The 23,830-nt window shown below is 39.8% G+C and overlaps 1 protein-coding gene across 3 annotated transcripts in view; it reads right to left on the reverse strand.

Annotated features, from left to right (window-relative positions):
* The window catches only part of slco2b1 (solute carrier organic anion transporter family, member 2B1), a 40,445-nt gene extending 25,611 nt beyond the window's left edge, over nt 1-14,834 (reverse strand). For 2 of the 3 annotated variants that reach the window (XR_006013018.1, XM_042009154.1), the window contains exons 1-6: nt 14,735-14,834; nt 11,734-11,860; nt 10,182-10,319; nt 8,946-9,108; nt 8,538-8,762; nt 2,623-2,721 (exon numbers count right to left, since the gene is read on the reverse strand). Coding sequence is in view for 2 of the 3 variants with exons in the window: in XM_042009154.1 (XP_041865088.1) it covers nt 2,623-2,721; nt 8,538-8,762; nt 8,946-9,108; nt 10,182-10,319; nt 11,734-11,820 (712 nt within the window). In the remaining variant the exon portion in view is untranslated. The remainder of the gene's footprint in view (nt 1-2,622; nt 2,722-8,537; nt 8,763-8,945; nt 9,109-10,181; nt 10,320-11,733; nt 11,861-14,734) is intronic. The other variant, XM_042009155.1, reaches the window with a different exon arrangement.
* Nucleotides 14,835-23,830: the final 8,996 nt, after the last annotated feature.

The following is a 23,830-nucleotide window of genomic DNA, read 5'->3' on the forward strand; positions in this document are numbered from 1 at the left end:
ACGCTTGCTGCTTCACTCTCCCATCTGCTTGCATTTTTCTGCAAATATTCTTATTTTTCTACTAAAAAAAATATGGGCAACAGCTCTTGGATACCGATTAATCACAGGGACTGTATTTTGTGGTAGATTTGGTTGGATACTACTATTTTTTTAAGACTTATAATCTTGTCAGCGTCAGCGTGGCTTACAAATAGCAGAAGGCTTATCTACAGTTACTCTGGAGCTAAAACTAAATAGCCGCTAGATGCCTCCCTTCTCTACAGATGACTATTACAAACTCTACAGCAGATCAACATGCTGGAAACAAAGATCCAGTGGCTAGAGGTGAATATGGAAGTAAATGGATTGTGTGGAAACAATACAACCTTGCTATTAAAAACAGACAAGACCTTACTAACACATAGCTAATTAGCACAAACAAGAGGACAGTGTATAAGCTAAAAACTCTTTCACTGGTAGTCCTCCCTGGAATGCTCTTGGTGCATGAAGAATAAATGATCTCACAGGGAAATGGGAGGACGAGTAACAGGCAGAGCCCAGTTTGCTGAGATTAGCGACGCGACTGGCTGGCCTGCTCTGCCAACCAGACCAAATACCTCCTCAACCCCTCTTCCTAGCAAGACACAGTCATGGGCAGTTGTCAGAAGGAAAACTAACAACAACTCTCCTCAACATCCAGACGTGCACCTACAGAACCGGTTTGCTCCACTGCTGCAGGATTCTGGATCTACATCTGATGAACGAGATGAAATCTCTCTACACACCAGAGTCAGACCAAAAAAATAACTCAGAAAGTAAAAGCAAATGGCTGGGCCTCAGACTCTGGTTGTTGGTGACTTTAGTGTGAAAGACGTGAGGAACGTGTGGAAAATGTACTGAGCTTTCCCAAGGAAATGGGATCAGATGTGGCTGTGCACCCAACGGTGGAAAACCTCATCCTGCATGTGGGGTGGAACAATGTTGTGAAACAATTTGAAGAAGTGAAACAGGACTTTATTGAACTGCTGGATACGATCAGCTGTCTGGCTGTCCGGATATTCATCAGTGGCCTCTGCCTCCGAACAGCTGTCAATAATCTGTGTTGACTCTGTGTAGTTATTGTTGGTGATTGCAACATTCATGCTGATAACCCGGAGAACAAAGCGACCAGAGAATTCTGTTGTGTTCTTGATAACTTTGGTCTAACTCATGTGAAACAGAGGACCCTGTCTGGATCTAGTCATCTCTAAAGGTCTGAAAATTTCCTAGGTTATGGTGATGGATGTTGCTCTGTCTGATCGTTCCTATGTTTTCTTAGAGATGCCCTTATTGTCAACAAAAAAGCCCAAACAGAGGTTATCAAGAAACGGTACATTGGTGAAAATACCACTGAACCTCTCCTTTCTTAGTCGGATTATAGAAAAAGCTGTCTTTCAACAGCTACACAATGTCCTGACACTAAATAACTGTTCTAATGTGTACCAGTTAGGTTTTTGGCCACTCCACAGCACTGAGACTGCTCTAGTTAAGGTCTTTAAAGACATCTGCTTGAGCACAGATAGCGGAAACACTTCAGTCTTGGTACTGCTAGATTTCAAAGCTGCATTTGACATGGTCGAACAGAACATCTCACTAGACCAGCTGGAAAACTGGGTAGGACTTTCTGGCACAGCAATTAATTGGTTTGAGACCTATTTAAAAGACAGGGACTACTTTGTGTGTATAGGTAACTATAAATCTGAGCAAAGGCTCCATCCTGGGGCCTTGGGGAGTCTGATCAACTGCACTGATCAAATTAAAATTTAAAGATAGCCTGTTATCACTTAAAGAACATATCGAGGATTAAAAGACTGATGATTCAGCAGGATTTAGAAAAACTTGTCCATGCATTTATCTTTAGTAGACTGGACTACTGTAATGCTGTCCACACAGATCTCTCTAAAAAGTTCATCAGACAGCTGCAGTTAGTCCAGAACGCTGCTCCTCGAGTCCTCACTAAAACCAGGAAAGTAGATCCTAAAACTCCAGTCCTCAGATCTTTACACTAGCTTCCTGTCTGGCAAAGAACTGACCTCAAAATCCTGCTGTTAGTTTACAAAGACCTGAATGGTTTAGGACCAGAATCCATTCAGGATCTTCTGGTTTGTTATGAACCAACCAGATCCCTCAGGTCATCAGGGTCAGGTCTGCTTTTTCAGAAAACTGCAGGTCTGCTGACTCAGCAGTTTTACATCAGGGTTAAAAACTTTTCTATTTGCTGCCTTTTATCAGAACAACTGTTAATTCCCCACACTGGAACTTTATTTATTACATTTTATCTATTTTATTTTATCATTTTTATCATTTTTTTTATTTAATTTCTTTTACAGTTTGTTTTTAATGCACTTGTTATTGTGTCCTGCACCCTGCTGTAATGCTTCTAATGTTTTATGTAAAGCACTTGGAATTGTCTTGTACATGAAATCTGCTGTATAAATAAACCTTCCTTGTCTTGTCTAACTTGCCAGGAATCACTGTAATGAGTTTTGTGTGTTCATGTGTTTATTTCACCTTCATCAATCAGCTTTTCACTATCTACGCAAACAGAAAGTCCTCCCCTGTATATACACAAGTTTCAGTCCAGCTGTGAATAATCATCCTCACCTTCGGACAGCTTGTCAAAGTCCACGTAGAACCGCAACATCAAGGAACCTGTGACGAAACCAAAGGCCGGCCCGATGGAGGTCACAGCGAGAAGGATGCCTGGAGGATGCAACAATAAACATCAAAGCACGAACAACCAAGCATTCATATTGATTTATAGATTAATAACTTCTGATGTTAAATGTTAAAGCAATATTTTTAACCATGTTTAACCTGATTTCTCCCAACTAGAGTGCACTTAGAAAAAATGGTGCCAAAATGAAGACCTCTTGCAGGCCTAAATCCTATCTAATTTAGTTCTGCTTCTCTCTGTCAGAGTTGCCCTTTTGTCTATGATCTGATTGAGGTTTAGAGTGAAGACCTGTTCATTTTCATTCTGGAAGTGTTTGTTTTTTAAGGCAAGCCGGAAACCTTTTTCACTTGTGCTATGTGCCATTTCCATTTATTCTCCATCAGTAACATATATACTGATATTTTTCTAATCTTATCTTATTAAATCCCACAAGTGTTCCCTCTATCAACTCTACACCTTGTGGTTGTAGAGATACTCATCTCATTATGGGGTTGCAATTTTCCAGCAGAGGCCTAAAAATAGACACGGGGCTCTAAACATAATGTAAAATACATTACAAAACATTTTTTCCATATATTGGAGCAATATTGTACAGTTCTCACTTTTAAAAAAACCCCACTAAAGCCAAAATGATGAATCATCAGACACTTCCTGTTTTATTGCACCATGTGGCGATGTAGTGGTTAGCATCATCCACTCAAAAAGAAAATGTTCCTTGTTTAAACGCTGGGTGGAGCCTTGCTGTATGAACTTTCCATTTCATGCATGTTAGGTTGGTAAGGATCTTGAAATTCTCTCTAGGAGTCATTTTTCTGATGCACAGTGGCACCAAAAAGCAGCTGAGTTAGAGTTGGTTTAGGGAGGATAGCAGGTAAATACTAGCAGAAATAACTGGAAATGAAGACAAACTGGCAATATGGAAAGTTTCTGTTGTGTATTAACCAGGATCACAGTTAAGATTAAATAGATTCTTTTTACTGCACAATGGTCATTTTAAATGGAGGTTGTTGTGATAATTTCCACGCGACTGCCCCCACAACAACTAGAGATTAAATACGGATTAAAGTTGTTAGAGTTCGTCAAAAGTACTGACATGAACAAACCAATCATTAGGCATTTTGTAAATAAAGAAACTGGATCACACTAGTTTGTGTGTTTTTTTTTTTTTTTTTTTTTTTTCTTTTTATTGTTTTTGTTTTTTAACTGGATAATCCTCATTTGTTTAAATAAGTAATTACTCCAGACAAATCCATTAGATGATCCTGTTGGACTAAGGATGCTGCAGCAGTTCTCTACAATTCCTGTCTGAACTTGTTCCGGCTGCAGGGAAACTACTGATGTTATCTCCTCTCTTTTATCATGCATTTCAACCATTGCTGAATTCTGCTGATTACTGATGTGACCGATGTTCCAATACTGTGTTTGTTTTATTTCTGTATTCCTGTCCTGTCACCCCCACTGATGGAGACCCTTCCTGGGTCTGGTTGTGCCAGTGATGTTCCTGTCAACCCATTCAGACCTCAGTAATTATTAAATAAGGTTAAATCCCCTTAATACTGTACTTGAATACAACTGGTCCCCATCCTCAGGGAGTCCAGCTATGGGGGCCAGACATTGTTATATTTTCTGAGGGGTTCTAGTAAGCTGGACCTGAAAAAGTGGACAATTAATTTATTCTAGTAAAGACAAACTATTTTAGAGTTTAACCTCCACATTTTACTGTAAATCAGTCTTTTGACTGAAGTACTGTTTTATGTCTTGACACCTTACGAGACTTAAGATGTAAAGATTTCAAATCTTGCCGGAGGTATGAGAAACATTCATTCTGAATGAAGAGCTTTTCCTTGTTTTGGGGGGATTTTTTTCCCACTGCTCCGGCTCAAAGGTTGGGTCAGAGGACTTTTTGTTAAAATGAATTAAACCTTAGTAGTGCCTTTAGAGATGCTGCCCAGAAATCTCCTCCCAATCTGCAGGAATGTGCTCTGTAATCCGGTGTCATAGTTTCAGGTTTCCTGTTTAAATCTGATTCAGTCTCAGCATAGTTTCAGGAAGCAGTTAAAGTAATTTAGTTATGTAAGCAGAGTGGCTGCATGAAAGCTGCAGCATTTACAACACAGCCAGTATCAGATCAGCCAAGAGGTTTAGGGTACATCACACCAGGATAGTCTAGACTCGGTCCAATTGGGGACTTGGTTCATTTGGGGGGGGGGGGGGGGCAATATTCTTCCAGACCGAGATTGCGTTCATGCATGATTAAAATTATCTGAATCTTTTACATAATGTGTTCCACTCAGAAGTTAATCTATTGGTTAATGCAAAAGAACTTCAGGTCTGTAGAACACAACAAAACATGGACTTGTGTCAGATCCTAGCAGTCTGGTTTGATCAGATTTCTTTCAGAACTTTTACAGTTCTGATAGAGTTCTTTCACCTCTGACCGAGAGACATTTCTCCGGTCAAGAGCTGCCTGTCCTCCCACAGCCGGACATGTTTTGGTTGTGTTTACTCACGATATCATAGGCTGAACCCACAATGTACTTTGTTTTGTAGTATTTGCTCCACTTGAAGTGAACCGAGACCTGTGTTTGTAGGTGGACGGAGTCCCCTTCTTTGATTTGAATCAGAATTCATTTGTGCATTCATACTACCCCAAATGAAGCAACTTTACCAGCAAACAGACTAGTATTTGAATAAAAAAGGCTGGTGTGAATGCACCCTATAACTCTGTCAACTGCTTCAGTCATAGTTTCACATCTTTATGATGCTTAGCAGCACCTCTAACATGCTCACAGCCTTATGTAAAGTTCATATGAAGTAGAAGAAGGTATATTTACTTTCTTCCAGCTGATAAATGTCATCCTGCTAACTCTTAGCTTGTCATTTTACACAAATGTGGTATTTATCATGATAACAATGATTGGTGAAAAACGCCCACTGACTTCATGACTTAACGCTATTTTCCAAGGAAATGTTCATCATAGTGAAAGTATTTCAGCAGATTCTGAAGATAAACCAGAGCACATGACTCAGTATGGATCAGGATAGCACACACTGCTGAAGTAATCTGATTCCTCTGAGGACGCTTCATTTCAGCCTGCTGTATTTATTATTATTAATATTATTATTATTAATAATAATAATAATAATAATAATACATTTTATTTGAAAAGCACCTTTCAAAGCATACAAAGAAACTTTACAAAAACAATAGCAAATAGCTCTTCCTGTTAATATGTTAGATGTCTGTGTAATGGGCCAGTTTTTTACTCTCCACCATTAATGTACAAATCGGTTGCTTTGTGCATCAACCTTTCACCTCCAAATCTGTTTTTTTGCCAGATCCTAGGCTGCAGCACCAACCCCACAAGCTGGAAAGTGACCGACTTCGGGCTGTGAGATTCTGTGTCATATCTACATCATATCAGGGCTACTTCCTTTCATAATTCTAATAGGTAGGACATATTTAGAACCAGAATAATCTTTCCATTTAAGGTATTACTAATATTTCTATTAATCAGTTTATAAATAAGAAAATCAAACACCTGTAAAAACCTTTAGATTTTAGACTTCTTGTATCAGACAACTGAAATATTTGATGTCTAAATGCTGCTGAACTCAAGCATTCAGGTTGTAAAGTATGAAAATAAAAATAGATTTTAGCTTGGTCACCACATGTGATGTAATGTAATAAATAAATGTAATATAATAAACATGTAATGTTAAAAACAGAGAGGTTGTTTATATTTCTGCACACTGTTTAAAATGCATGTCGGGATTTATTATCCCGTCACCAGAAATGGAAGAAGATGTTAGTTTGTTTGGTTTGCCCACAGAGAGGGTGCATTAAAGAAACCTTTTTAGTGTACTACAGATAACATCCTGACACTACAGCTTTGTATTGTTTCTCAGTGTACCAACTAAACATCATAAACTATCAGTATTTCCTGGAGCAGAGATCATTCCCATTGTCTCTTATCTTCATACTAAAGCAGGCTGACAGAGCTGGGTCAAAAGGCATGAACTGCCCAGTAAGTCCACCAGTTAAACCAACCAAGCAGATAGAGGTCAGATCAGGTTTAACATTTATTTATTTTTATTGAGGCCAACCACACCTACAAAAATGTAACCGCCATCTTTAAAAGTCCAGCACAGTGAGGCATCCAGTTTCAGAGAGAAAGCAGTAGAGGAAGAACGTTTAACTTCCTCAACTTTCACTTTTAGTGCCACCAGTCAGTGGTTGTGGCCAGTGCCCGGCAGAAAGGAATATCCACAGACAGAGGTTTTAATTAATCTATATACAGTGTCTAAAAAACGTCTATAAACCAGACCAGTAATGTAAATGCATCATTTTGCTGAAAACAATTCAGACTGTATGGTCTGTGAATATCAATAGTCTCCCTGCACTGTAGTCTTCTTCAGAAACTCAGAAAACACCAGAAATTGTACATGCTGAAGAAACTTTTTAAGTGGAATAACTCTGTGGTGGCTGATCTGGCTCTGGAAAATAACACCAGTCCATAGATGGTTTTATTTTGATCTAACTTAGAATTGGGTCTAGAACCAGCCCCTTGTCTTATGAAATTCCCTAAGGCTCCATGTTGGGCCCCCTGTTCAGCATCAACATCAGGGGTGCCCAGCTCCGGTCCTCAAGGGCCACAATCCTGTAGGTTTTTGATGTGTCCCTGCTCTAAAACCACTCGACTGAAGTCATTGTGCAAAACTAAATAGGCTGTTGGATCAATTTCATTTGAGTGAGGTGTGTTGAAGCAAGAAACATTGTAAAATCTGCAGGACAGTGACCATCAAGGACCGACTTTGGGCACCCCTGATCAACATGTTTCCAATGGCTGAGATCATGGAAACAAACCACTTATCTGATCATCATTATGCTCAGATTTATATTACTGTCTCACCAGGGGAGTCTGGGCCCAGACAAAGCTTTATTTCATGTCTTGGTAAAATCAATATGCGGATGTGGTGGATTTAAGTACAGACCATGTTCCAGAATTCTATTTAGATGCATAAGAGATAAATCTGAAATTTTGTGTTTGGAACCAAAGATGAGTGTCTACAGGTTAGTTTCAAGCTTCCATAAATAATGTTATAACCAACCGATTAGTCCAGAAATCTCAGTCACTTTTTAAATTTCTCGTCTTCCTTTTTTTTTTTTTTTTTTTTTTTTTTTGTTTGTTTGTTTGTTTTTATGCAAAAATACATATAGAAGCAGAAGCCTTTTAATCCCAGTCAGCATGCAGACATGATGTTTCCAGAACAGCCTCAGTTGTCAAATTATGAGGCTAAAATTATGTAAAATGAATCAATAGATATAGCAGCATAAAGGCCGATCAGATTAAGATTCACCAGATAGAGTCTCTGAATAAACACTACATTTTGTAGATGGATTGTAAACATCCTGGACAGGATATAAATGTCTTGAAAAGTTCTGTAGATCACCTAAAGGGTGAACTATCATCATAGTTTACACCACAGTTACACACTACCATTCCTGACACACTGATGATGATGATATATGAGATAGCTCTTAAGGGATTGGGGAGATCCGGGTGGAGTTTGTTTTCAGGGTTAAAGCTGTAACTAAAACAGCAAATCATATAAAAGGCACCACTAGGTTGCCTTATTTATTAAATGGGCTATAATAATAATAATAATAATAATAATAATAATAATAATAATAATGTCTGCACCATCAGTGTAAAAGGGGGATAAAAGTTTTTTTTTTTTCATAATTCAAAGATATTCTACAAAAATCTATAGACTGGCAGACACCAGTTCACTTTACATCAGGTCTGAACTATAGAAATTAAACATGCTTTCCACCTACCAAGGTAGAGGGGCGAGTTCTTCTCGCTGGCATAGTCGTCGATGTACGAGATGCCGAAGGGCTGGATAGGAACGGCTCCAATACCCAGCAGCAGCTGACCCAGAAGCAATACGGGGTAGACCATCTGCTGGGCTGTGCTGCTCTGCTCCTTGCAATTCTGGCTGGATGAGGTGGAGGCAGGGCCGCTGGGCTGGCAGAGGCTTGAGCTGTTATCACCGGATGCTGCCGGGAAACAGGGTGGTGAGGTTATTATAAACCAACGATCATACATGGATCTGATTCTGAGCACATGAGACACAGGTGTGAAAATAAGATAAGATTATGTTAAAATCATGGAAACCCAACTCTCTCTCTTTTTCTCTCTCTCTCTCTCTCTCTCTGTGTGTGTGTGTGTGTGTGTAGTCTCACTGTTGCTGATGTCCGTGTAGCTGTACGGTTCACTCATGAAGTGCGGCATCGCCATCAGCAGGGAGGCCAGGCAGGCTAGTAGAGCTCCACCTCCAATGAACCGCGGCCGGTGGACTCGACTCCCAAAGAAACTCACAAAGATGATGAGGACTGTGTTCCCAACCTGGACAAAGCCCAACACAACATCTGAGAGAACTATGCATGGGCTTTTCTGTGCCACAGTGAAATCCTTCCCCCTGTTAAAGGAAATCTCTTTTTTTCTCTTTGTTTTTGATATATTGATTTCTAAACTTTAGCTCGACATGGAAGCGATAGAATAAACTCTGACTATGATGGACAGAATGTAGATGTTTTACAGGGTCATTGCAGAGCTTCTGGATTTCTCTTGGCTTTACAGTTTGGGTTGCTTGCTGGAATTTAGGGGTGCATTTATGCAGGGATAGTTCAGGAGTACTCAAATATAAGTACTTGTACTTCTACTTGGTTTAAAAAACTGTGATGTATTCCTAATTTTAAGAAACATGAGGAACATTATGAAAAAGTTAAAAGTATCCTGAATATTTTTAGGGCTCCCCCTTTGAATATTAGCTGACCATCTTTAGGGGAGCTCTTCTGCTTTTCAGGGGAGTCGAGCTCCCCTTAGCCCCCTGTAATTCAAACCAAGATGTTAATTCAAATTGATCTGTTACACTTCCTGTGTAATAACCCTCAACTCTTAGCTCTCACCATTTTTAAACACTACACACACAGGCTGTTATTCTCTGAGGAGAAACAATCTCTGATAACAGGAAGCTATTTTAAACCATCACTCTCCAAACACAGAGGCAAAACTGGGAACAAACTTTTTAAATTTAGTTTAAAAAAAAAAAAAAACAGTCTGCAAACAGAGGTGTTAAGAATTTACAACATTTTGATTTAAGCATTTTTGGAGGTCTGGAATTATTGTGACTTCTCTGTGTAGATATTTGGATTTTCCAGGATTTATCTCGCACAAGCAAGTCTCTCCAAGGTTACAGAAGACGTTGAACAGAAACAATCAGCATATGTGAGCAGATAAAGACATCTTTCCTCTGGACAACTATGTTAATGTGATCCAGTGATACTCGGAAAACACAAAGGTGGTCAACTCTATTAGTTATTAGTTTTGTTTCACAAAATAAATGTGGATACATGTAACCTTCATTGCTTCATTGTAAGTGGAAATCAACAGGATTGTTTTACAGAAACCAGACTGACCTCATTGAAGGAAGCCAGGATCCCCGACTTCTGGCTGGTGAGGCCATAACGTCTCTCGATGGTGGAGATGGAGCTCTTCATGTAACCCGACACCAAGAGCTGTGCCAGCTGCAGCAAACTGTGGCAAAGTACGAAGAACTGCAGAAACAGGGGGGTAAGAGAAGTCAGAGAGAGGAAGACAAAAGCATGAGGGATCAATATGGCAATTGTTCTCTACAGGGAAGCTCAGGTTACAGCTACAGTCATTTTTATTTCTAAAAAGCCTTAGAATTCAGTAGACACAATCTCAGATGAACAATAAGACAAATCATTAGAGAGTTATTAGAAACTAAAGTCAGAATCAGAGTGATGATCCAGCAGCTTCTAGAAGCTCCTCCAGCAGCAGGAAGGTCCAGTTATGGTTTCCTATGTGATATCATCAGTCTCTCTCATGGTGGTAGAGAAATTCTGCTCCACTCTTCTTTCCATCGCTGTGTCACATCATTAAGGTTTGCAACATCTGAAGGTCCCACAGATTTTTAGTCAGGATGATGTCTGGACTCGGACTGGACCACACTAAGACCCCCCCCCACTTTAGCCTGTCTGGTTCCTGCATCAGGTGAAGAAGCAGCTGGAGAGGCTGAACCAGAACCAGGCTGCAGGTCCAGATCGTGTCAGACTTTGACTGGACCATGTCAGCCTTTTATCGAGGTGGTTTGTGCGGACATTAAATACATCAGAATTTCTTCGTCTTTGTTCCTCTCGCTGGTCGTAGATAAACTATAGTGCACAACACTGGCCCCCATGGTTTCTAGTAATACTACTCTGTCACAGTTTTCTAAAAACGGACCAAAATCCAAATATAAAGGATGCAGAAGACAAATAGAGGGCTCCGTTTACATCTATTTATTGTGGAGCATAAATGAGCCTTCAGCCATGCGCTATAGAGAGAAGAGACTTTCACCTGCAACCCTTCCAAACAAGCCATTATAGTTCAGTCTTTTTCTAACTAGACTGTCATGAACTTTAACATTTAACATGCTAACTGGGATCTTGGGGTTTTTCCACATTCTGATCTTGGTCTTAACCTGCTGGGATGTCTTGCATTACCTCATTTTTAGACTTGATAAGCTGACTAATACCGTGTTAAATAAAACATTTAAAAGGTAAGAGGGTTAGTTTTATTTGCCTTTTCAAATTACTTTTAAGTCATTTTGAACTCAAAATGCATCAAAAAGCCAAAGAAAAGCACGAACAAGCTGGTTAGATTTTCAGGAATGTGTGACAGGATATTTCACATACAATACAGAGAAGACAATTCCAGGAAGAGGCCAGGATGTCAAGTTTCTCCACAAGCAGGTTTCTGAAAAAGCAACAAAATCTTGGAGCCTTCCATTTCTGTTGAAGCTGAAGGAAAGGATCAGTACTGGTGGAATATTTTCAGTCAGTCTCCTTCCACTTCTTAAATATTCTTTACAAAACAGCTTAAGAGAAAAACACAAACATTTCTTTTCAGCCAAATCAGTGATTTTATCTGTTATTTTAGTGTCAGAAAGCATCAGACTGAACAAACCTTTATGCTTTTGAAGGGGCTTTGGCAGCGAGCATGAGGCCGTGACTCTGCGAGGTTAGAGTTCCTGTCAACGTTGGTACCCCCCATGTCTCAAATTCCCCTACACACAGTGACTGAAGACCGGAACCTGTAAAACAAACACTGAATCAGTAAGAGCCAACAGACTCCCTCAATGTTCCTGGAGTCTCTGCTCGTTCAACAATCTGGTTTTTATGGTAAAAAAAAAAAAAGAGAAAAAACCCACAGCACAAGTGAAGCAGACAGACTGTGCTGTGCTCATGTTACACACTCATGTTGGACAACACTGCTCTTTTTCCAGAACCACCGGGGGCACAAAGAGAGCATGCACATGTATGTGCTAAACAAAGACAGACAGGCTGGAAATCAGGAGTTACATCTGCAGCTTCACATGAAACTTATAGGATAATCACTGCTTGAACAAATACAAAGTGGGAGGCACTAGAAGAATCCCAGGATTCTCATATATCCCAGAGGAAACCATGACGCTAACTTAAAAAAAAAGAAAAAGTTTTTGTGTTGAGAATAATCAACAATGCACAATGACAAACACCAACAGTAGAATGTCAGGGGTGTGTGTGTGTGTGTGTATGTGTGTGTGTGTGTGTGTGTGTGGGGGGGGGGGGTTGGATTGGATCCCTGAAAATATTTTGTTTTAGAGACCAATTTGCTCTACCCTTAAGAGGCATGCAGAGACGGTGGTCCATTTTCTTCATCACTTACGTTTCTGATTTGGTCTCGCTAGGAAGAAGCTGGGGCGTATTTAATGTCCACACAGATCACCTCCGTCTACTCTACATCGTTTTATGTCTCATTCTGAGAACAAACATCAAGATCTCCTCCACCGATGCCACAGCCATAGTGCCACTTATTCCACATATTCCTTCTCTTGGCTGTAATGAGCTTCATGAGCTTCTTCACTAACAAAATGTCATCTACAGCTGCTTTAGAGATGTCTGTAGAAGCTGATTTTTGAATGGACTGTTTCTGTCCTGTACAACTCTGAGCTGACCAGAATAACAGCTTCATCTAAACCTTCCCCATCCCAACCAGACTGTTTAAGGAAGTTTGTTTTTCCCTTAGTTAACACATCTTGACTCTTGATCCAGGAGTGTTAGCTAAATATAAAGCTATATCCAACCTCTCCTTTATGTGTAAAATTCTTGAGAAAATAGTTTTAACACAACTATGTGTCCATTTGAGCAGAAATAATCTATTTCAGTCAGGATTTAGAGGTCATCATGGCCCAGAGACAGAACTGGTGGAGGTTACCAATGATCTCCTCAGATAAAGAGATGGTTAGATCTCAGTGCTGCATTCGACACCAGAGATCACAACATTCTGTTGCAGAGACTTGAACATGTTATTGGAATTAAAGGAACTGCATTAGGCTGGTTTAAGTCATATTTATCTGATAGATTTCAGTTTGTTGATGTAAACGAGTCTTCCTTACACACCAGCTAAAGTCATGGAGTTCCCCAAGGACTAATATTTGGGTCATTAACATATTTCTCCACTCAGCAAGTCTTCCTGGGTAAAAGCTGCAGGGTCTGCTGGTCTCTCTTTCCAGTCTTCTCAACCCCAACTGGTCCAGCCAGATGGCCGTCCTCCTTGAACTGGGTTCTGTTTCTCATTCCACTGTCGCTTCTTGCAGTCAGGATGGGGTACTGGAGTCGAGATTCGATGCAGTCTGGTGGTTCCTGAACTAAGCTGTTATGGATCATGAATTGGCTCAAACTGATTCTCTGTAAAGCCCTGAGATGATGATGTTGTGCAGTTACGCTATACAAATAAAGCTGAATTGAACTGGTTTTCTCAGACAAAACTAAAGAAATGGGAATAATGTGTTTTTGAGACAGGATGTTGGTAACACCTAAAGATCCAGTTTAAACTGATTCTTTGCTAAACTGTCTGTTACATATCGACTCAACTCTGGTTCCAGTGGATGTGCATTTACTAACTCATCTTTCCTGGTATTCTAGTTAAACCCTTAACATGACTAAAGGTCTACACAGATGTGATGAGGTCATCTACAGTCAGACTAAAGAACAAAACTCTGAACTGAAAATAGAAACAAAGTTTCCAACCACCAAACCACCATCTAAACACTGGTTTGTTTTGCTCAGCAGCTACAGTCAGTCATTCCCTCTGTGCTCACTATTAAATCCTTTCCTGTTGTTAGCTAACTGCACTAATGTCACTTTGGGCAGAAACAAAATAAAGAAGGTGGTCAGTTGGTCCTGGAGGACTTGGCAGGAAGCAACTGATTCTGTCTGGTTTATCTTCTCTGAGCAGAAAAACAATGTCTGAGCTTTATCTTTGTAACAACATAATCAAGATAAAAACATCAGGCCAGTCTCATCTCCTGAAGACACGCAGGTTTCTGTTTTATTTCCAGACCAACAACACCCAGGATTAAACCTGTTTGTGCTGCTAATCATAGGGTTCAGCCTCCTCTCATTACATGACGCTACCGAATGTTCAGGAATGTTCTGGTTCTTCTACCACAGCATCATCATCACACCACAATCGTTAGAACCACAGGTCATCAGTCATTCCATGACTATGAAAAAGACATTGGAATGTTGACATGTTGAAGCCTGCGGTAAGTCTGGAACACACGGATTTCACTCTGAATTCATTCCTCATGCTTCTCATATTTAAAGGCTACTGCCTTCAACCCTTCTCAGTTTACCTAAAATTTAAAGGCAGTTTGTTGTCACTTAAATAATTCAGGAGCATCGCTGAGCTGGATGCTGAATCCCTGCATTGCTCTGTTCTCTGTCTAATTTAGATTCAGCTCATGGTTTTCAGTCTGAAGAGTTCAGCTCTGGACTGATTTTCACAGCTTTCACCCAGGAATCCAAGCAGAGCTGGAACTCAGCAGGCAGCTGATCAGCGTTTCTGCAGATGCATGTTAGTCTGCAGCGTGGCATGAATAACATTGAATCAGAAGTTACAGAAAAGACTCATTCAGACTCACTGTGAAAGCAGCAGCTCTGCTCGAATGCTTCCTCCTCTCACTTCCTTGCTGGTTTGCTTTGTCTTGTCAGTGTGAAAGCTCAATCTACAGGGAGGAGCAGGAATTTATAGGCTCAGTGTCAGAGTCATTAACAGCCGCCCCTATTTGCTACATGTTTGTTTTTTATGTGTTTCCAGATAAATGATTACCACAATCAGAGTTCTGCAGAGCACCACCTACAGACTGAGCAGATACAGTTAGCTGAAAAAGAAAGTTCCCCCTCTTTCATGTCTGATGTAAAATGTATGGAGATGTTAGAAAAGGAGAAAAATCTGATTCTGATCACAAGGGCTGGATGATACCACAAAGTTTGGTATCGATCCGATACCAGTAAATCCAGGGCAAGTATCAGCGGCACCGATACAATACAATATCATTTACTGAGTTTGTCTTTGATTATCTATCATCATTATTATCATAATCAAACAGTGCAAAGATTATTGTACAGCAAAACATCTTGTTTGAATAGCAGAACCAAAAAATAAACTTTTTTTGTATTTGTAAACAATATAAATAACATTACCAATGTAACAAAGTAATAAAATAATTCTGTTATTCTCATTTATCACAAACAATTGTTTGAGAAAATTAAGTCACTCGTGCAAATTGTCTAAAGAAAAATAAGGTTTTCATTCACATTCTTTGGCTTTTTGCCCTCAAAGCAATCTGCCAGAAAAATATTGATTTCATCACACTGGTATTGATTGATACCAATACTAGCCTTGGTATCGATAATATCGTTATTTGGATCGATCTGCCCAGCTCTACTTTTCAGCACTCAAAAATCTGTAAATTAAATCTCAAATAAACAACAAATCACTGTGTCATTTTTATTTTTAACAAAAAACAAAAGTCTGCGGCGCAGATCTGGTGACATGGATAGAGAAACATTACAACACTACAAGACAACATCGTGAGGTCACATGTTGCTAACACAAATTCAACAAGATTACTAGGTCATACCCACTAAATACTAATGTAGAAACACTTTAAGAAAGTTTTATATTGTTCTATCATTAGTCATCAGTTATCATGTTGAGTGGCTCTACCTGCTGGTCATATGACTCCACTGCAACTCGGTTTCAACAGAGAACATCAGACACTTTTATTAGTCCCTCAGTGAGGAGATTTCAGAGGAAACAGTCAAAGCAAAGAGGATCCAAACAGGAAGTAACAAGAATGTGATGTCACAGAGTTCAAATCTGTCTTCTGGAATTGATTCTTTATCCTTTTATTACAGTCGCTGACAGAGAAAGTGCAGCATTAGTGCAACTGATGTAAAGACTGATTTGCTGCTCAACAGGTGTTAAAATGAGGTAAAAACAAGCTCAGAAGACGACAGCAGGATATATTCAACTGTGTCAGTGTGAAAGCTTCAGACTGAAGGAGGAGTTTTTAACACAACTTTCCATCAGGATCTGGTTGAATGGTAAGAAAACCATGAGAACATACAGCAGAGCAGCTAGTTTTCCAAAAGTTAGAGCCTCCACTCGTTTAGTTTGTTTTAGGTCTTGCTGTTTTAGTTTGGTTGGTCTTTGGTGAGTGACGTACCTTCAGTGGGAATTGAACCTGTGACTTCTTGTGTTCAGCAACAGCGTCCATCTGAAGTCGACTATCTTCAGCGTTGACAGACAGCCTGGTTCTGGTCCATGATAACGGTTCATTTACATGAGGCAGAGCCCCCAGCTATCAGACCCTCTCTGTGGAACCGGCTCCCAGTTTGGCTTCATTGGACTCCAGGAAGAAAATATTCCTGTTTGTTTTCTGACTGAAAGAGGCCCTCGACAACTGCACCGCAAAACCATTTTAGATGAAAAAAATTCAACTGGTTTGCAGCCATGACAGAACGATGCTAGTTTATTATAAAAAGTCACATAGAGGGAAATTTTTTTATTTTCTTTATTAAAAGAAAGAGGGGGAAAAAAGAAAAGGTTTAATGTGTTTCATTCAGAGAAATGACAGGTTAAAAACCTTTTTCTCTTTAAAGTGAGTGGCTCCACCTGCTGGTCACATGACTCTACTGCACCTCAGCTTCATCAGAAGAACATGAAACTATTTCTTTCCATTAATTAGTGTAAATGGGATTCAGACTGATGTCACCCTGGTTCTCTCATTCACCCCGTTGATTGGACAGTTTTGTGCATAATGAGCTGCAAACTGCTTCAGTAGGTCCACCAGTGAGCAGTATCCAGTAAAACGCATCCCTCTCCCCTTTTCCAACTTTTTTACTGCCCTGCTTCCTGCTGCCAGAGTCCTTTCTTGGAACTAGACTGGTTAGATGTGACTTCCTGCTTGTTCTTTTCCTATTGTTGCTACTGTAAGCATGATTGCACTACTAGTTTGCTTGCTGCACAATCAAACTATGAAAGCTGCAGAAAAAAGGTCTTTGAGGTTTTGAAGCAAAGGAGCTAGCTCCTCTGCTGTGTGATCTCATGGTTTTCTTACTATTCAACCAGATCCTGATGGAAAGTTGTGTTAAAAACAAATGACTAAATTACAGTTGTTAGTACTGTTATTTAGCAGATGTTTTTCTCCAAAGCGTCTCACTCCTGTGGGATTCGAACTTTGATCTCCAGCAGATGGATGCTCTACCAACTGAGATATCCAGCCATGTGTTCCGATACCTCTGGCATGTCTTCTCTTCTGACACTGTGATGACAGCATCAGCCACCTGCTGCTACTCTTCTGCCTTTCTGACACCAGTAATACCCACGCCGTGCCCACCAATTAAACCTTTTTACGTTCGTCAACGTGGTCCATCAGGATCTCTGTCTCACATTCCAGAAAATTCCACTTCTTCCTTCTTTTTCCCTCCCAAGTCATCATGCAAATGATGTGATGAATATGTATTACAGGCGCCCAGCTAACCGTTTATAGCCACCATGTGGGCGTGGGAAGGCGTTCCCTCACATGCGCCCTCCTTAAAGTTGATTCTGATTTATAAACGGAAACAGGTGAACAACGACTTTTATAAATCTGAAAGCACCACAAACGCCACCTGGGCTTGGACTTGGACTTGGATTATAAGTCACCAGTTGGTTCGTCTGATTGAATTATCACTCTGTCTGTAATTTCAGATTAAATAAAAACCTTATGTCAGGACTGTTAACCACATAATTGATACTATCAACTTCTTTTACAACCACATTTTTATCCTCGTCTCTTTAAATTAAATAAATAGTTTTGCTTTCAATTTGTCACTTCTCTCGAGGAAACAAAGTTTTTCTTTGTTTTGACAAGGTGAGGCCTCTTAGTCAGAATGCATGAGGTAAAATCTGCTGTTTAAAATGTAAATAAAAACTCAGTGATCTCCAAATCAACATACACCTAAGAGATGTTGAAACGGAGACATTTTACTATTTTCTGGAAAATTTTTTCATGGAAAAAAAAAGAGTTCTATATATTTCTTAAATCTTTAAATGAACTTTGCCAACAGTTCTTTTCCAGAAATCTCATTGCAGCATTCCTTAAACTTCGTCACATAAGTCACATTTAGGAGTGTTTTTCATCCTATTCATGTCATGTTTGCTGCTCTGCTGGGCCTCCAGTCCCTCATCAAGCTCATCTGCTCCACCTGTGGCACCCTTGATTACCACACTACCTGCACCTTTGCTCTGCCCTACTTAGACCCTCTCTCGTTCATGCTTCCCTGCTAGATGGTCATTCCCTGTGAGATATCCCACAGGAAATCCTTGTCTTGTTCTAGATCTCTGTTGCCGACCTTGCTACCACACCTGGACTCCCTGTTGCCTGATCCCCTGCCGGACTTACCTGATCTCTGCCTACCTACCTGGAATTGACCTCTTTCTGGACCGTCCACCTCTTTCTGCCTAGCCCCACTTCCTGGACATGGTTGCTGTGCCTGCCGTCAACCTGCTCCCTTCCTGCCTCTACTCTTCAGCGCCAAATAAACTGTTCCAACTCATCACCGTGTGTGGGCTGAATTTCCAGGTCTTCCTGAGACGATCATTACAGTTCATTCACATAGATGACATCCCAATATTCATACATGTTTAAAAGTTGGAAAATTAAAGTTTTAAGTTAAAGGGAAATTAAATGATCTAAAAAAAATGTTCATGTCCTACACATTATATTGACTCCACATGAAATATTAACAGACTTACAGATGACTGTAATCTTAGTGTAGGTGAGAACTATGCTGCCGATAGATGATGTTAACAGGACCCCAGTGAAAGTCAGACCATAGACGTCAGCGTGGTGGTTCACGCCTGGGGATGGTGGGCCTGGCTGTGGATGGTGGTATTGATTATGGATTATTTTAACAGTGTTTTTACAGGCCTACCTAAAAAAAATCATTTAGACACCTGCAGCTTTTTCAGAACTCTGCTGCTCGAGTCCTCACTAAGATAAAGAAAGTGGACCACATCGGTCCTGCTCTGAGGTCTTACACTGGCTGCTGGTCCGTCAGAGAATAGACATTAAAGTGCTGCTGCTGGTTTACAAACCTCTGAATGGTTTAGGACCAAAATACATCAGAGACCTCTCGATTCAGTATGAACCTACAAGAACCCTTGTACAAGATTCAGTTTCTTATCAGTTCTCAGAGTCAAAACCAGACATGGAGAAGCTGTATTCAGCTTCTATGCTCTACATGTCTGGAACAAACTCCCAGAAAGCCTCAGATCAGCTGAAACACTGTCTTTATTTAGATCCAGGTTAAAGACCCACCTGTTCTCTGCTGCATTTCACTAGTTTTTATTTAGAGTCCAGATCTGCATCTGGTTCTTTTAAGCTTAAATGTTTAAACTTGATCATGTTTAAATACAATGTTTACTGCCTGGGGATTGTGGGACTAGCTGGGAATGGTGTAACTTGCTGGGAATGGTGGAAATAGACTTTTGCGTCTAAGCCACTGAGACCTTCTGTAGATGTCCTGCTGCAGCATCACCTTAATAAGTGTCTGTTGACATCTCCACACAAGGAAATATACTTGATGAAAACTTATTCCTGACTAACCGACAGTTCAACAGAATTACAACAGAAATTTTAAAGTGTGTCATTTTAAGATTTTAGGTTTTATTATGTTGTAAAAAACTTTTTAAAACTCGCCTTCTTACTGGTCAGATCTCACTTAATCTCCTGCTTATGTGTCATAACGAGAATTTTAAGATAAAATTTCAAATTGTAGCTTAACTGGATAAATTTCAGGTCATTATGTTTATTTTTCAATTAAAAAATCTCTTCCTCCCTCATATCAGTACTGAAGTTAAAATTCTGCTTTCTTTGTGTTGCAGCAGGTAAACACACTTGATGCTTAAAATTCACCATCAGATATTCATTCTGTGTTAAGAAGAAAACAGCTTGATTCAGTTTTAAATTCATCCTGCTGACTTTGTACCTTTTCCATTAGTTAATCCCAAATTTCCATCCTTCTTTGTTAAATATACGCACGTTGAGTGTTATTATTTATGTCCGGTGATCCTGCGCATGCGCGTTACGTTGGAGGGCAAAAAGATTTGCTTTCGTGATGACCAAAACATTGTACTGTACAAGTATATCATCATTTGGACCAAATCTGTTCACATAATGAAAACTAAAGATTTAGGTAATACTAATTTAGGTCATCTTTGTGCAGATAATCGCGAAAGGTACAGTGCAAAGCTAACTGTATTCAGCAAAAAGCTTACAGACCCATTTAAAATAGCTGACGATCTATAGGTTGGCAGTCCTCAGTTCAGTATGGCGATATCTACAACTACCTCATTAACACATCAGGAATTTATACAGCAGAGGCAATGAAGGCATACAAGTCACTAGATGGCTAAAACTTCTTTGTGTCTGGACATGTGGGGCAGATATTGTACCACAGCGATGAACGCATGAACGTAGTGTGTTTCTTAAAGTGTGCCGTAATGCCATCGCAGAAGATAACCTACAAGAAACGGAGGCATCAGGTGTGAATCTGCTTGGAAAAATTAAAAGGCTACGTAGTGTCTGCCCACTGCACATGCAAAGAAGGGTAAGAATTCATATTTAATGTAAATCTGAATGAAAATGATAAACACAGAATTTGTGTTTTTAACTATAGTTAACTTAGTAGTACTACAGTATACATTTGCATGCTAAACATATGTTAAAAATTTGACATTATTTTCTTTTCAAATTTTAGGCACAGAAGTAGTATTAGTTTATCATGCATAGGGTGACCAGACATCCCTATTTAACTGGGAAAGTCCCAACACATATCTGTAAAAACACTAATATGTCCCAGCTTTCAACAAACCATGTCCCAGTTGTACCCTTTTCAACCAAAAGAAATGCACAGGAAACTAAAACACATTTTTATAAAGTTTTTTTTTCTCTAAAATTATTTACAAAGTCATCATATTTATTAATACATTTCTGGTAAAATTCAAAACTTAAGCAATAATGTAATGTACTTTCATTACATGACAGAAATTTGTATAGAGTTCAAATGCACTGTGATTACTGGAAAAAATATGTGTCCCAGTTTTTGGGTCTTAAAATCTGGTCACCCTAATCATGCAACTTACTGAATATTGTTTATAAATTTAGGCTCGGGGAGGCTTGCAGTCACATTGCTGTGGTGTTGTTCAAGGTTGAGGCTGCAGTAAAGCTTGGACTGAATCATCAGTCCAAAACAAGTACAGCATGTGTTTGGAACCGCTACTACAAAGAAAAAGTAAAAAATTGGTGTGTCATGTTTGCATACTCTGCTTAGCGATACCAACATAAACTTATAAAACAAAACAGCATTTGTTTACACAAAACAGTTGTGTTAGTTCATCAAAGTGATACAGTGTGTGCAGAATTATTAGGCAAGTTGTATTTTTGAGGATTAATTTTTATTATAGAACAACAACTATGTTCACAATGAACACAAAAGACTCATAAATATCAAAGCTGAATATTTTTGGAAGTTGGAGTGGGGCTTTTTTAGTTTTAGTATCTTAGGAGGATATCTGTGTGTGCAGGTGACTATTACTGTGCATAATTATTAGGCAACTTAACAAAAACCAAATATATACCCATTTCACTTATTTATTTTCACCGGGGAAACCAATATAACAACTCAAAATTTACAAATATACATTTCTGGCATTCAAAAACAAAACAAAAACAAATCAGTGACCAATATAACAACTTTTCTTTGCGAGGACACTCAAAAGCCTGCCATCCATAGATTCTGTCAGTGTCTTGACCTGTTCACGATCAACATTGCGTGCAGCAGCAACCACAGCCTCCCAGACACTGTTCAGAGAGGTGTACTGTTTTCCCTCCCTGTAGATCTCACATTTGATGAGGGACCACAGGTTCTCTATGGAGTTAAGATCAGGTGAACAAGGAGGCCATGTCATTGTTTTTTCTTCTTTTAGACCTTTTCTGGCCAGCCACGCAGTGGAGTACTTGGATGTGTGTGATGGAGCATTGTCCTGCATGAAAATCATGTTTTTCTTGAACGATGCTCACTTCTTCCTGTACCACTGATTGAAGAAGGTGTCTTCCAGAAACTGGCAGTAGGACTGGGAGTTGAGCTTGACTCCATCCTCAACCCGAAAAGGTCCCACAAGCTCATCTTTGATGATACCAGCCCATACCAGTATCCCACCTCCACTTTGCTGGCGTCTGAGTCGGAGTGGAGCTCTCTGCCCTGTACTGATCCAGCCACGGGCCCATCCATCTGGCCCATCAAGACTCACTCTCATTTCATCAGTCCATAAAACCTTAGAAAAATCAATCTTATGATATTTCTTGGCCCAGTCTTGACGTTTTATCTTGTGTGTCTTGTTCAGTGGTGGTCGTTTTTCAGCCTTCCTTACCTTGGCCATGTCCCTGAGTATTGCAGACCTTGTGCTTCTTGGCGCTCCAGTGATGTTGCAGCTCTGAAATATGGCAAAACTGGTGGCCAATGGCATCTTGGCAGCTTCATGCTTGATTTTCCTCAGTTCGTGGGCAGTTATTTTGCGCCTTGTTTTTTCAACACGCTTCTTGCGACCCTGTTGACTATTTTGAATGAAACGCTTGATTGTTCGATGATCAATCCTGAAAAGCTTGGCAGTTTTATGAGTGCTGCATCCCTCTGCAAGACATCTCACTATTTTTGACTTTTCAGAGTCCGTCAAATCTCTCTTCTGACCCATTTTGCCAAAGGAATGGAAGTTGCCTACTTCTTCTTCTTCTTCATATGGTGTTTAATGGCGGTTGGCAAACAACTTAAGGTGCATTACCGCCACCTTCCGGAATGGAGTGTGGGCCGGGATGGTCCCCATATGCTCGGTTTATACTTTTATCCACTAAATCCTGCTACTTATACCGGTCTCTTTAAAAAATCGTATAATTGCTTTTACTACACCTTTTTTCGTGCACCCCTTCAATATAGCCTCAATAGTAAAATGGACCTGACATTCTTTTAAGTATGTCACAAGTACCTTCCTCTCCTGGTCATATCTTGTACACTGAATAAGAACATGCTTTACTGTTTCTAGTTCTTCACAATATTCACAATTTCCAGTCAGATGTTTCCCCATAACCTTCAATGTACTGTTAAGTCCTGTATGTCCAAATCTTATCCGTGTTATAATGTCTTCTTCTCTCCTGCTAAGGCCTGCACACACCCCTGCTTCTCCCACTCTCCCCTGGACAGTATAATAAAACCTACCCTTCACTCCCTCATCCCAATCTTTCTGCCACATTGTTTTTATACCCACTTTTGCAATACTTTTCACCTCTGATTTACTATATTCGACCGGATAATCCACAGTTGCTTTATTCGCTCCCTTCTTAGCATATTTATCTGCTAACTCGTTACCATCTATCCCCACATGCGCTGGTGCCCACATAAGTATCACTACTTTCCCTGCTGATCTTATTCTATTTATTGTTAGTACTATTTCCTGCACAATGTCCATCCTAGTTTCTGATTGAATATTTTTTATGCTAAGCAAAGCACTACTAGAATCTGAAATTATCAAAATTTTTTCCTTTGGACCATTTTTCTCCACCCATTGCAATGCCAAAACCAGTGCAAGTAGTTCCCCTGTGTAGACCGCTAACTTATCATTTGTCCTCTGACTT

The sequence above is a fragment of the Melanotaenia boesemani genome, chromosome 15 (assembly GCF_017639745.1).
Source record: "Melanotaenia boesemani isolate fMelBoe1 chromosome 15, fMelBoe1.pri, whole genome shotgun sequence".
Lineage (NCBI taxonomy): Eukaryota > Metazoa > Chordata > Actinopteri > Atheriniformes > Melanotaeniidae > Melanotaenia > Melanotaenia boesemani.